A 12,627-nucleotide genomic window follows, 5' to 3' on the forward strand; every position below is an offset into this window, starting at 1 on the left:
GGGGTCGGGGGCTGAGTCGAGGGAGGCTGCTGTTGAGAGCCTACCACTGCACTATGGGGTTTTTGACCACTTTTTGTGGCATTTAATCATTTTTTAAAAGCAACAGAGCTGTAAATTCAGCTGTTGCATCCGAAAGCACGTCTGCTATGTTTGCAATTTTGACGAAGTGATCTTTGAAATTAAACTATTCGTGTAAGACATAATTTGCAAAGGAAAAAACTAATGGACACTGATTTCACAGGTTTTAACTATATGTTAAATGTTTTAATTGTTTAAATTGTGCGTGTTTATACTGACATTTTGTCATTTTATAAATGCACCTTAAGCTGAATTTTGAGAAACAAATTTCAACTTTGGGAAGAGTTTTGAAATATAAGTTCGCATTAGTTTTTAATGCGTCCAAGTGTATGTTGTAGCGTTGTCAATTCTGAGCAAAAAGCAGTTAGTCTTATCGTGCACTTTTCCGCACTATTGGTGCAATTTGAATTTTTCTTAGATAACCTCACTGTTTTCAACGCCAATTTGGTAGCTGTTTGTATGGAAAAACACTGATTTCCGCTATTTTGGTTATTTTAGTTCCTAGGGAAAACGTTATTCGATTAAGTTCAAAATTGCTATATCGCATTAGAAGAGCATCAGATTTCAGCTCCTTAAATTTCATTACTTTATCTTAAGTTTTACCCGATCGTTTCTATGGGAGCTATAGGATATAGTTTCCTGATCTGAGCGATTTTCATACTATATGTGCCTAGGGACAAATAATGCTGATTGGTAAAGTTTCATGTCGATATCTCCAAAACTGACCGAGTTATTAATTAATGCCACAAAAACTGGTCAAAAACCCCATAGTGCACTGGTGGCTGGGATGCTGCACACCAGTTGCGGTTTAGGAGACTTATTTAATAGCTTGGGGCTATTACATTGAGTATCCAGCGCCAAGAGCATATCTTGAGTTTTGCGGAAACTCAATAATACCTCTTTAAAACCGCCCTTGGTTTGCCGCATAAAAGACATCATTTCCTCGCGGCAGGCCTAACAGCAGTAGCGGACGCCGATATTCTTGGCCACATCATCTACTGTCCGTGCAGTAATACCAATGCACTTGGGATGCACTATATTATCACACAGCCAACAGGTTACGGTGAGTTCGCCTTAATATATTTTATTTTTACAGGATTTAGCGATGCAGACCAAATTACCAGACATCTTAGTGACTTACCACTGTACTTCGATAATTAAGAGAGGGCGTAAGGGTTTAAGTGCAGCGGCACTGGAAGAGCAGGAGAGCACAAAATTGGGAGAGCGAGAGTTAAGCACTGAACTAAGAACCGTTTATAGCTGTCGGGACGACGCAAACAACAACAAACGCAATAGGCACAAAAGCGAATGCAAAAAAAAATGCAAAGCAACCACAGCAGCCCAAACTAAAATCTAATATAAAATGAATTAAACAACACAAACAGATAAATTGCATGCACACGAGAAGTGAACGGGAGCTATTAAAAAACACTAAATATGAATTCTTAATGAACCCCGGTGGTTTTTAGGCAAATTCTACACAAATCGGGAGCGCAAGAAAAAAACACGTCCGTTCACTTTGAAGGAAGAATTATTATCTGTACTCAATAGCATCTAATTTCGTACTTTGAACGTAGATATCCTTCCTAAACTAAAAGTTTTAATTATAACCCATATTGCACGCATGCAAGCTAACAATCAGGCAGCACGCCAGTAATTATTTCCTCGCATTCTTTTCCTTGTTTACTCCTTCGCACTTACTAACACTTAACAAACAAGCATGGGCTTGGACTCAAAAGCCTAGTACTCTGATGACGAAAATCCGCTATATAAATTAATACAGCAGAATCGCTGTTTATTTGGCTCGGTAACCAGTGTGACCAAAAAAATAAAGGAAAAGCAATGAAACGCCATGAAAATGTACCATTTATGGCGTTTAAGGCTTTTCTTTGGTCACACTGGACAGCTGTTTGTAAAAAATATTTTAAAAAAATTTTTAAATATTAATATAAATGGCATAGAAATGTTCTTTGTGGGTTAAATTCCATATTATGGGCTTCGCCTTGACAGCTCCTATCAACGCCACTTTTTTCCTTCAACTTTCCCTCCATTAGGGGTGTATAAATAAATCAAATGAATTCTTTATACAGCGCGATATCAGCTGTTTACTATCTTGATCTGGCAACACCATTCAGTTTTCGCAGGTATCATTTTCGTCGTCAGAGTACCAGCAAAATGTTTTTTTTTTTATATGGAGTTTGGCCGCTGTATTAATTTATACAGCGGATTTTCATCCTCAGAGTACTATGCTAAAGGGCCACTTGAGTATGCTGATCTTAGCCCATCAACGTCCTGAAGCAAACCACGTTTTGGGAACATAATATGGAAAGAGATCTTGTTTTCTGCAAGATAATACAACTTTTCGCCATGTCAGAGAGATCACCATATAATAGTTTTGTATTGGCCAGCGTACTCATCTAGCCTGAATTTAATTGAAAACTTTTGGTTTACTTTACCCTTGATGGTCATGCTTATTTTTAAAAGGTTTAAGTTATGCTTCGCCCAATATTGTAAAAAAATATGAACAAATTTTTATTTATATTATTAACAACTCAAAATTAAAAATAACCTTTCAATTTTACATTGATAATTTTCTTAAAAACTACGAAATAATAAACAAACTTTTTTCATTTTTTTTTGTATTTCTCTGACCAAGTTAGGAAACAAAAATCACATAGTCGGTCGCATCTTAATACTAAGACTTAAAACTAAAAAAAAAATACATTTTGATGTAACGAAATATTTTATTATTTAGAGAATCTCACAACCCTTAATAGTGAAATGTTTGGTCAAAAGTATTCTATAAAACAATACTTACCCACAAATTAAGTATTTTAAGGTTGCAACGGCTCAAGGCTGCTCTATTAATCATTAATATAATTTTTATTTATTATTATTATTATAAGAATAAAATATTAAGTAAATCGAACAAATTGGCATGTGTCGTATAGCTTTGATACAGTTTTTGGCAGGACAAAAATTAGATTTTTGTAATTTTTTACCACTACTTGAAAACGCGAGATCTTATCAGGTATAAATCAGGAAATCATATTATAAGCAGAATTAATTAAGCTCCAATTCTAAAGTATTGATTTTGTTGTAATATGCTTCCCGATTTTCCTACGAGGGTAGAAAGTAGGATATTTGGGGTAGGAATGTAAAGAAATTGTGATTATTTTATCGAACGAATGTTCAAATCGGGATAAAATTTCCAAATTTAATTTCAAAGAGGCATGCTTTCGAGCTAATCTCGGATTTACCGAACTTGAGGATGAGTTAAGTTCATCCCTTAAATCTGAAACATTTTTGTGCTAAAAATGTTTTCTTTAAGATGGAGTTGGCTTCAAATAAATTTTAAAAAAGACATTTAATCCTTCTTACACCGACCATTAATTTTTAATTCTAAGCACTATTTAATTAAGATAAACCCCATAGTGCACTGGTGGCTGGGATGCTGCACACCAGTTGCGGTTTTTTTGCGCCTAGGAGACTTATTTAATAGCTTGGGGCTATTACATTGAGTATCCAGCGCCAAGAGCATATCTTGAGTTTTGCGGAAACTCAATAATACCTCTTTAAAACCGCCCTTGGTTTGCCGCATAAAAGACATCATTTCCTCGCGGCAGGCCTAACAGCAGTAGCGGACGCCGATATTCTTGGCCACATCATCTACTGTCCGTGCAGTAATACCAATGCACTTGGGATGCACTATATTATCACACAGCCAACAGGTTACGGTGAGTTCGCCTTAATATATTTTATTTTTACAGGATTTAGCGATGCAGACCAAATTACCAGACATCTTAGTGACTTACCACTGTACTTCGATAATTAAGAGAGGGCGTAAGGGTTTAAGTGCAGCGGCACTGGAAGAGCAGGAGAGCACAAAATTGGGAGAGCGAGAGTTAAGCACTGAACTAAGAACCGTTTATAGCTGTCGGGACGACGCAAACAACAACAAACGCAATAGGCACAAAAGCGAATGCAAAAAAAAATGCAAAGCAACCACAGCAGCCCAAACTAAAATCTAATATAAAATGAATTAAACAACACAAACAGATAAATTGCATGCACACGAGAAGTGAACGGGAGCTATTAAAAAACACTAAATATGAATTCTTAATGAACCCCGGTGGTTTTTAGGCAAATTCTACACAAATCGGGAGCGCAAGAAAAAAACACGTCCGTTCACTTTGAAGGAAGAATTATTATCTGTACTCAATAGCATCTAATTTCGTACTTTGAACGTAGATATCCTTCCTAAACTAAAAGTTTTAATTATAACCCATATTGCACGCATGCAAGCTAACAACCAGGCAGCACGCCAGTAATTATTTCCTCGCATTCTTTTCCTTGTTTACTCCTTCGCACTTACTAACACTTAACAAACAAGCATGGGCTTGGACTCAAAAGCCTAGTACTCTGATGACGAAAATCCGCTATATAAATTAATACAGCAGAATCGCTGTTTATTTGGCTCGGTAACCAGTGTGACCAAAAAAATAAAGAAAAAGCAATGAAACGCCATGAAAATGTACCATTTATGGCGTTTAAGGCTTTTCTTTGGTCACACTGGACAGCTGTTTGTAAAAAATATTTAAAAAAAATTTTTAAATATTAATATAAATGGCATAGAAATGTTCTTTGTGGGTTAAATTCCATATTATGGGCTTCGCCTTGACAGCTCCTATCAACGCCACTTTTTTCCTTCAACTTTCCCTCCATTAGGGGTGTATAAATAAATCAAATGAATTCTTTATACAGCGCGATATCAGCTGTTTACTATCTTGATCTGGCAACACCATTCAGTTTTCGCAGGTATCATTTTCGTCGTCAGAGTACCAGCAAAATGTTTTTTTTTTTTATATGGAGTTTGGCCGCTGTATTAATTTATACAGCGGATTTTCATCCTCAGAGTACTATGCTAAAGGGCCACTTGAGTATGCTGATCTTAGCCCATCAACGTCCTGAAGCAAACCACGTTTTGGGAACATAATATGGAAAGAGATCTTGTTTTCTGCAAGATAATACAACTTTTCGCCATGTCAGAGAGATCACCATATAATAGTTTTGTATTGGCCAGCGTACTCATCTAGCCTGAATTTAATTGAAAACTTTTGGTTTACTTTACCCTTGATGGTCATGCTTATTTTTAAAAGGTTTAAGTTATGCTTCGCCCAATATTGTAAAAAAATATGAACAAATTTTTATTTATATTATTAACAACTCAAAATTAAAAATAACCTTTCAATTTTACATTGATAATTTTCTTAAAAACTACGAAATAATAAACAAACTTTTTTCATTTTTTTTTGTATTTCTCTGACCAAGTTAGGAAACAAAAATCACATAGTCGGTCGCATCTTAATACTAAGACTTAAAACTAAAAAAAAAATACATTTTGATGTAACGAAATATTTTATTATTTAGAGAATCTCACAACCCTTAATAGTGAAATGTTTGGTCAAAAGTATTCTATAAAACAATACTTACCCACAAATTAAGTATTTTAAGGTTGCAACGGCTCAAGGCTGCTCTATTAATCATTAATATAATTTTTATTTATTATTATTATTATAAGAATAAAATATTAAGTAAATCGAACAAATTGGCATGTGTCGTATAGCTTTGATACAGTTTTTGGCAGGACAAAAATTAGATTTTTGTAATTTTTTACCACTACTTGAAAACGCGAGATCTTATCAGGTATAAATCAGGAAATCATATTATAAGCAGAATTAATTAAGCTCCAATTCTAAAGTATTGATTTTGTTGTAATATGCTTCCCGATTTTCCTACGAGGGTAGAAAGTAGGATATTTGGGGTAGGAATGTAAAGAAATTGTGATTATTTTATCGAACGAATGTTCAAATCGGGATAAAATTTCCAAATTTAATTTCAAAGAGGCATGCTTTCGAGCTAATCTCGGATTTACCGAACTTGAGGATGAGTTAAGTTCATCCCTTAAATCTGAAACATTTTTGTGCTAAAAATGTTTTCTTTAAGATGGAGTTGGCTTCAAATAAATTTTAAAAAAGACATTTAATCCTTCTTACACCGACCATTAATTTTTAATTCTAAGCACTATTTAATTAAGATAAACCCCATAGTGCACTGGTGGCTGGGATGCTGCACACCAGTTGCGGTTTTTTTGCGCCTAGGAGACTTATTTAATAGCTTGGGGCTATTACATTGAGTATCCAGCGCCAAGAGCATATCTTGAGTTTTGCGGAAACTCAATAATACCTCTTTAAAACCGCCCTTGGTTTGCCGCATAAAAGACATCATTTCCTCGCGGCAGGCCTAACAGCAGTAGCGGACGCCGATATTCTTGGCCACATCATCTACTGTCCGTGCAGTAATACCAATGCACTTGGGATGCACTATATTATCACACAGCCAACAGGTTACGGTGAGTTCGCCTTAATATATTTTATTTTTACAGGATTTAGCGATGCAGACCAAATTACCAGACATCTTAGTGACTTACCACTGTACTTCGATAATTAAGAGAGGGCGTAAGGGTTTAAGTGCAGCGGCACTGGAAGAGCAGGAGAGCACAAAATTGGGAGAGCGAGAGTTAAGCACTGAACTAAGAACCGTTTATAGCTGTCGGGACGACGCAAACAACAACAAACGCAATAGGCACAAAAGCGAATGCAAAAAAAAATGCAAAGCAACCACAGCAGCCCAAACTAAAATCTAATATAAAATGAATTAAACAACACAAACAGATAAATTGCATGCACACGAGAAGTGAACGGGAGCTATTAAAAAACACTAAATATGAATTCTTAATGAACCCCGGTGGTTTTTAGGCAAATTCTACACAAATCGGGAGCGCAAGAAAAAAACACGTCCGTTCACTTTGAAGGAAGAATTATTATCTGTACTCAATAGCATCTAATTTCGTACTTTGAACGTAGATATCCTTCCTAAACTAAAAGTTTTAATTATAACCCATATTGCACGCATGCAAGCTAACAACCAGGCAGCACGCCAGTAATTATTTCCTCGCATTCTTTTCCTTGTTTACTCCTTCGCACTTACTAACACTTAACAAACAAGCATGGGCTTGGACTCAAAAGCCTAGTACTCTGATGACGAAAATCCGCTATATAAATTAATACAGCAGAATCGCTGTTTATTTGGCTCGGTAACCAGTGTGACCAAAAAAATAAAGAAAAAGCAATGAAACGCCATGAAAATGTACCATTTATGGCGTTTAAGGCTTTTCTTTGGTCACACTGGACAGCTGTTTGTAAAAAATATTTTAAAAAAATTTTTAAATATTAATATAAATGGCATAGAAATGTTCTTTGTGGGTTAAATTCCATATTATGGGCTTCGCCTTGACAGCTCCTATCAACGCCACTTTTTTCCTTCAACTTTCCCTCCATTAGGGGTGTATAAATAAATCAAATGAATTCTTTATACAGCGCGATATCAGCTGTTTACTATCTTGATCTGGCAACACCATTCAGTTTTCGCAGGTATCATTTTCGTCGTCAGAGTACCAGCAAAATGTTTTTTTTTTTTATATGGAGTTTGGCCGCTGTATTAATTTATACAGCGGATTTTCATCCTCAGAGTACTATGCTAAAGGGCCACTTGAGTATGCTGATCTTAGCCCATCAACGTCCTGAAGCAAACCACGTTTTGGGAACATAATATGGAAAGAGATCTTGTTTTCTGCAAGATAATACAACTTTTCGCCATGTCAGAGAGATCACCATATAATAGTTTTGTATTGGCCAGCGTACTCATCTAGCCTGAATTTAATTGAAAACTTTTGGTTTACTTTACCCTTGATGGTCATGCTTATTTTTAAAAGGTTTAAGTTATGCTTCGCCCAATATTGTAAAAAAATATGAACAAATTTTTATTTATATTATTAACAACTCAAAATTAAAAATAACCTTTCAATTTTACATTGATAATTTTCTTAAAAACTACGAAATAATAAACAAACTTTTTTCATTTTTTTTTGTATTTCTCTGACCAAGTTAGGAAACAAAAATCACATAGTCGGTCGCATCTTAATACTAAGACTTAAAACTAAAAAAAAAATACATTTTGATGTAACGAAATATTTTATTATTTAGAGAATCTCACAACCCTTAATAGTGAAATGTTTGGTCAAAAGTATTCTATAAAACAATACTTACCCACAAATTAAGTATTTTAAGGTTGCAACGGCTCAAGGCTGCTCTATTAATCATTAATATAATTTTTATTTATTATTATTATTATAAGAATAAAATATTAAGTAAATCGAACAAATTGGCATGTGTCGTATAGCTTTGATACAGTTTTTGGCAGGACAAAAATTAGATTTTTGTAATTTTTTACCACTACTTGAAAACGCGAGATCTTATCAGGTATAAATCAGGAAATCATATTATAAGCAGAATTAATTAAGCTCCAATTCTAAAGTATTGATTTTGTTGTAATATGCTTCCCGATTTTCCTACGAGGGTAGAAAGTAGGATATTTGGGGTAGGAATGTAAAGAAATTGTGATTATTTTATCGAACGAATGTTCAAATCGGGATAAAATTTCCAAATTTAATTTCAAAGAGGCATGCTTTCGAGCTAATCTCGGATTTACCGAACTTGAGGATGAGTTAAGTTCATCCCTTAAATCTGAAACATTTTTGTGCTAAAAATGTTTTCTTTAAGATGGAGTTGGCTTCAAATAAATTTTAAAAAAGACATTTAATCCTTCTTACACCGACCATTAATTTTTAATTCTAAGCACTATTTAATTAAGATTTGTGTTTTCAAACTTTGTTGTGAAAAATTTTTTTTAAATCTTTAATTGTACAACTACAAATCATTATTAAATCATAGAAAATTTTAAGTAAATCTTATTAAAAACAACTTCTTGTATCCCGGTCAAGATTTGAATTCAGAATTCACTGACAGCTCGCTTATCAACTAGGCCACTATGGGTATTCAAATATAAATGTCGAAAATGCAAATACATACAATTTCAAAAATAGAGCAAAAGAAATATGTATCTCTTTCTTTCTCCTTCTTTCTGAGCTGAAAAGAGATCTTTCAAGAATTCGCATGCTTGGATCAAGGTAATTTTTTTTTTTTTTTTTTTTATATATCTTGGTATATAAAAAAAAAGCTTTAGTGAAACCAAGTTAGCTATCAGTAGTCTAGAAAGTTTATCACATTGTACTAGTGTTTAAAAATAACTTACACACCAAACTAAGTAAACGCTGCAGCACCTGTCACACAGAGATTTCCTGCCACACAGTGTGAACTATTCAAGGCTTTCACTCGTAAGGTAAACACTTTCGGCATCAGTTCGTCTCGAAATCAGAAAACAAAAATTATAATAATTTCTAAAACAATTCCCAGAGTTTTTTAAACTAGAATTTATAGGGATCTGAAGCCGGTGCTATTAAGTCCATCAGCCAAAATGTCTATGACCCGAGTCATTAGGAGCACCTCTCTGCTTCTCTCCCAGCCCCGTATTCTGATTCCCTTGCAAATACTGCGGGAAAAGGCTGACTACGGAAAAACCGTGAGCAATCTTAAGATCAATAAGGAAACAAAGCTTCTGGTGCAAGGTTTTACTGGCAAGCAGGCCACCTTTCATTCGGAGGCAGCACTCAAATACGGCACAAAAGTCGTGGGTGGAGTCTCTCCCAAAAAGGGTGGCACAGAACATCTGGGCAAGCCCGTGTTCGCCTCGGTCTCGGAAGCGGTAGATGCGGTAAAGCCAGATGCCACTGTAATCTTCATACCACCACCTACCGCTGCCGAAGGTATCTGTGAGGCGATCGAGAGCGAGATCGGCCTAATCGTCGCTATTACCGAGGGCATACCGCAGACGGATATGGTTCGCATTATGCAGATGCTGCACTCACAAGAGAAGAGTCGGTTGCTGGGTCCGAACTGTCCAGGTATAATCTCACCGGACCAATGCAAGATCGGAATCATGCCAGGGGATATCCACAAAAGAGGCTCCGTGGGCATTGTTTCTAGGTCGGGAACGCTAACCTATGAGTCGGTGCAGCAGACCACCAAGGTGGGCCTTGGACAAGCCCTTTGCGTGGGTTGTGGCGGCGACCCTTTTAACGGAACTAGCTTTATTGACGCCCTCCGTGTCTTTTTGCCTGACAAGGAAATCAAGGGAATTATATTAATTGGTGAGATCGGGGGCACCGCGGAGGAGGAAGCGGCGGACTACCTACAGAAGAACAATACAGGCTATGAGGCCAAGCCGGTAGTGGGCTTCATCGCCGGCCAAACTGCACCCCCAGGACGTCGGATGGGCCACGCCGGCGCTATTATATCTGGCGGTAAGGGCGCTGCCAAAGACAAAGTGGAAGCCCTTCAGAAGGCTGGCGTCCGGATGACGACAAACCCTTGCCATCTGGGATCCACGCTGCTCGAAGAGATGATACGCCTAAAATTGGTCCCAAAGCCGGATGGAAAGGTTTCAGCGGGTAAAAAATAGGCAGGAGAGAAGTGTCAAATGACCAGTGACCAAGACCACCGCGAAGCAATTTCCATTAGTGTATTTGACCAATATATTAAAACATGAAATAAGCTCAGCAATTTTCCAATTAAATCGCTTACTTTTTCCCAATACTGCGCCGCCGACAAACTCATAAAATACCTCCCTAAAAGCCACAATATATAAAACGCTTGCTACGAAATAGAGGCAAAATTTACTAACCCTATAGGGCGAGAAGGATTCACTTTTGCATCGTTTTTGGCAAATCGGTATGCAGATGCGATAAGATAAATACTAGAATGAACACTTTCGTTTGATATGTTTAGTTGGATGTTAGTTAGCTCAGTTACCGAATGGAAAGCCACACATAATGTAGACGTCCTAGATTATTCACAAGGGAATTAATATTTAATCAAATAATGATTATTTTTACAAATATGAAAATCAATTAAATTTGTGAATTTTTCATATTACCTACAAAGATAATTATGAGATTTGAGTAAACAAATAAACTATTTAAAATAAAAATTCTTAAAAAAAAAAAAATGTAATATTTTCTTTTTTTCTGCTCAAAATAAAACTCAACTGTAAATTACTGGTTCCGTGTAAGGCCTTTCGCCATTATTATTTCATATTCTTGTACTGCAAAGCTATCCTCCAACCAATTGTTTAGATCGCTCTCCCTCAGCTTCCGCGCTCCTGAGCGCTGGCCTCTGGTTTCGTAGCCAAATTTTAGGGTCGGCCGCTGCCGATCTCCTCTGGCTTTAGCGGGGTAAAGCGGGCTGGAGCGGTTATTATGCTTAAGCTGAAGTTAGTACGATGTATGCAGTCAAATAAGACTGACTTAAATTGTTGAAGATAAATATTTTCCCTAAGTAATGCATATTCGTACTCTAACCCATACTTGCGTTTGTGCATATACCTATGAACGCGAGTCAGTCGCAAATAAACTCTCAAGCTAAGCAGATCACTTCGTGCCTATTCTCTTCTTGTGCGGGTAACGGTTTTCCCCCTCAATAGGTTATGGGCCCAGACCCCGCCTAAAATAATTGCGCGGATATGTTAAAGACTTAAATGTAGCTTGAGTGTTCGGCTCGTTTGTTTTTCTAACTCCGGAGATCGATAGCAGCGATATGAGCGGGATGTACCAAATCGAGAAGCTCGATGAAAGGAATTACGATTCGTGGTGTGTCCAAATGCGTAGCGTTTTGGTGCGCGCAGAGCTGTGGAAAGCCGCATCAGGGGAGCTAAAACAAGAGGCAGTTCCAGAAGGAAAGGACTGAACAGGGTTGGACCAGAAGGCCTTGGCAACGATCATCCTAAGCATAAAACCCTCACATTTGGGATATGTCAAGCACTGTGGACACGCGTTTGAAGCGTGGACCAAACTTAAAGAAGTTCACCAACCCAGCGGACCGGTACGCAAAGTTTCGCTTTACAAAAGATTATTGAGCCTTAGGATGGCGGACGGCCAGAGCATGACCAGTTATATCAATATGTTTGTCGAAATTTTGGATCAGCTTGCAAGTGTTGGAATCGATTTAAATGAAGAGCTAAGAGCAATCATTCTACTCTCCAGCCGTCCAAAAGATTACGAAAGCTTTGTTGTTGCTATTGAAACGCGTGACAATTTACCGGCATTCGAGAATCTGTGCATGAAGTTGAAGGAAGAAGGAGAAAGGAGTGACGGCGAGAACACGACGAGCGAGCAAGCGTTGGTTGCTAGGCAACGGCCGAGAAAAGGCAAAGGAACGGTAACGTGCTACAGATGTTGTTGATTTCGGCCACATACAGAAAAACTGTCGAAGTAACGGACGGACAGTCGAGAGCAAAGAGCGAGCAAAAACTGTGAACTGTTCTCTCTTAGGCGCGCTGAACAGTGTTTCTCTTGATCAAGGGACTTGGTGTCTCGACAGCGGCGCGACCAGCCACATGTGCTGCAACAAAAACAAATTTGCGAAATTTGAAGACCACACCGAAATGATCGGACCCGCAGACGACGCACAGTAGCGCCTTTTCTCATTTTACGTTGCAAAAATCATAACTTTTGAACAAAATAAGATAACTAAA

General features: G+C 37.2%; 1 protein-coding gene across 1 annotated transcript; it reads left to right on the forward strand.

Moving 5' to 3' along the window:
* Positions 1-9,347: 9,347 nt before the first annotated feature.
* LOC108085545 (succinate--CoA ligase [ADP/GDP-forming] subunit alpha, mitochondrial-like) lies at positions 9,348-10,759 on the forward strand. The gene has a single exon (XM_070288333.1). The coding sequence runs from the start codon at positions 9,514-9,516 to the stop codon at positions 10,555-10,557; it is 1,044 nt and encodes a 347-aa protein (XP_070144434.1). The 5' UTR covers positions 9,348-9,513; the 3' UTR covers positions 10,558-10,759.
* Positions 10,760-12,627: the final 1,868 nt, after the last annotated feature.

This window comes from Drosophila kikkawai, chromosome X (assembly GCF_030179895.1).
Source record: "Drosophila kikkawai strain 14028-0561.14 chromosome X, DkikHiC1v2, whole genome shotgun sequence".
Taxonomy (NCBI): Eukaryota; Metazoa; Arthropoda; class Insecta; order Diptera; family Drosophilidae; genus Drosophila; species Drosophila kikkawai.

What these genes read in the sequence shown, in the direction of transcription:
- LOC108085545 (XM_070288333.1), top strand. Translation starts at nt 9,514, where the DNA reads ATGTCTATGACCCGAGTCATTAGGAGCACCTCTCTGCTTCTCTCCCAG.